This window comes from Electrophorus electricus, chromosome 22 (assembly GCF_013358815.1).
Source record: "Electrophorus electricus isolate fEleEle1 chromosome 22, fEleEle1.pri, whole genome shotgun sequence".
NCBI classification, from domain to species: Eukaryota; Metazoa; Chordata; class Actinopteri; order Gymnotiformes; family Gymnotidae; genus Electrophorus; species Electrophorus electricus.
The window spans coordinates 5,339,167-5,341,666 of NC_049556.1; the positions used below are offsets into that span (position 1 = coordinate 5,339,167).

Consider the following 2,500-nt stretch of genomic DNA (forward strand, 5'->3'; position numbering starts at 1 on the left):
TTTACAACACCATCCACGGCACCCACCGGAGCAGATCGAGTGGATGAATATGGCAGCATCGGTTTCCATACTGGCATCACTGTGACATTTTCTGCCATCACCTCACACGTTCTGTCACCCATAAGCAGGTCTACTCCAGAGCCTACACCATCTGCATTGTAACACGCGTATAAATCACGTTCAGCACACGTGAACAGCACGCGAGGACAGTCCACGTGTAGACGTGTGCCTGTGATCAGCATGCAGATCCAGCGGGTAGGACATATGTAGACTGACACAATAACACAAACTCACTGAATACAACACACCGACCGCAGACATGAAGATAGCCTGCGCGTGTACACACACACACACACACACACACACACACACACATGGACACGCAATCGTATATGTCACTTTGCACCATGTCGGTCTGTCTGTATTTGTATATGAAGACATGAGGGAGGTAAGCCTTACTGTGTGTCCCGCGGGTCAGAATCGCGGGTGTCTGGATCGGTTAATCGCTCTCTCATCACCTCTCACTGTTCAGGGCGTCTCTCGCTGAGTGAGGCTGAGTGAGGCGCATCCCACCCACTGCTTGCCCACACGTCGTTGTGTGCGTGTGTGTGTGCGCGCGTGTGTGTGTTTCACAGGGAGAGAGAGGTTTTGACGGCCTAGCTGGATTACCCGGTGAAAAAGGACACAGGGTAAGCGTCGAGTCATTCGTTACCACTTCTGATGTGTTAGGAAACTTTTACATCAACTCCTGATACTAGAGATACTAGATCCTATGACCGCAGACCAGAGCGATGCCAAGTGAGGTGTGTGTGTGTGTTTGTATGTGTTTGTGTGTGTGTGTGTTTGTGTGTATGTGTTTGTGTGTGTGTGTGTGTGTGCATGTTTTAGGGTGAGTCAGGACCTCAGGGACCCCCGGGACCCCCAGGAGAAGATGGAGAAAGAGTGAGAGCTTCTTCCTGCTTTCTTTTCTTCCATCCTTCATTCATCACTCGTTGTTGTGACTCTGGCTCATAATGATGTCATTTCCTGTGTGCCAGGGCGACGATGGTGAGGTCGGACCCAGGGGTCTGCCTGGTGAACCGGTGAGTTCCAATACCACAACGTCCTCCCTAATATCAAACTCTGGCCTACACATACACTCTGCACAGACTGAAGGCTTAGCAGGTGATATGTGCTAGCCTTTCAATGATCTCCATGTCATTCACCTGTTAGAGAACATTCTGGCCTTTTATGTCATGCTATGGAGTGTAATGTAGCATTCTATTCTTTGTTAAGGCTAATAAAAGCTTATTGTGCAGTAGAGTTTTAACAAGAATAAGTGCTGGGGCGTGAAGCTGCGTGGTATTCAGAGCCAGAGAATGATGCAAGATGCGCGGCGTGCGCGCGCGCGCGTGCGTGTGTGTGTGTGTGTGTGCGTGTGTGTGCGTGTGTGTGTGTGTGTGTGTGTGTGAGAGTGTGTGTGTGTGTGTGTGTGTGTGTGTGCGTGTGTGTGCGTTTACTGGAATGCAAGTTTAAGATCAAAAAGTGCTCACATTAAGAAAAGATGCCTTTTTGAAATAAGAAAGATTCCCACAGGATGTGCTTATGGCAAAAAAAAAAAAAAAAAAAAAAGTGAAAATAAAGAATTGGTTGCATATATGCAACAATATATAGCAATACTGCACTTGTTTGATATCAACGAATTTGAACAAATCTGTATAAAGGCAGGAGACGAGTCTGTTGGGTTTTCTTTTCACAGAGAGCGAGAAAGAGAAAGAGAAAGAGAGAGAGAGAAAAGGTGAAAGACAGGAAGCGGTTCCATGGTGGGAGGGGTGGAGAGAGTGAGGTGGAGAGAGAGGTAGTGCAAGTGGAGGCCAAGGCTGTCAAACTGTAATACTCCACATTGTCCACTAGGGGGAACCCCATTCACAATTTACTTCAGGAGCGAGTGAAAGACAGGAGGAAAGTAGGTTATGGGGTTACAGTAGCAAACAAGTCTACATGCATGGTGTGGACTTGCAGGGAAATATTAGTCATAAAAAAAGATTTGATTCATCACAGAAATGATTGCATGTGAACAATTTGCATAAAACTTGAAGGTCTTTCAAGAAATGTCCAGTTATTCAGGTGAATAACATTGATGTATGTATTGTTGGAAATTATGTATGTAAGAAAGAAAACGTTTCAACACAACAGTGAGAGTAGAGAGGCCTGCTCCTTTCCCCATATCACTCACTCTTTCTCTCCCTCACTCCTTCTCTGTATGGTTCGTTTTCCTTTCAGGGGCCTCGTGGTTTGTTGGGACCTAAGGGGCCCCAGGGCCCTTCCGGTACTCCTGTAAGTCTTTGTCTTGTTCACATTGCAAATGCTTTGATCTGAATTGTTACGTTCTGATTAGAGTCCTGTTTATTCTGATTGTAGATTATTCAAATGTGAAGTAATCATTCTTTCTTTAGGGTGTCACAGGAATGGATGGCCATCCTGGTCCCAAAGGAAACATTGTGAGTTTCATTCACGCGCA

At 46.2% G+C, this 2,500-nt stretch overlaps 1 protein-coding gene across 2 annotated transcripts in view; it reads left to right on the top strand.

Moving 5' to 3' along the window:
• col5a1 (procollagen, type V, alpha 1) overlaps positions 1-2,500 on the top strand; it is an 85,058-nt gene that overhangs the window by 43,883 nt on the left and 38,675 nt on the right. For both annotated transcript variants that reach the window (XM_035521226.1, XM_035521227.1), the window contains exons 18-22: positions 636-689; positions 889-942; positions 1,038-1,082; positions 2,263-2,316; positions 2,436-2,480. In XM_035521226.1, coding sequence (XP_035377119.1) covers positions 636-689; positions 889-942; positions 1,038-1,082; positions 2,263-2,316; positions 2,436-2,480 — 252 coding nt within the window. The remainder of the gene's footprint in view (positions 1-635; positions 690-888; positions 943-1,037; positions 1,083-2,262; positions 2,317-2,435; positions 2,481-2,500) is intronic.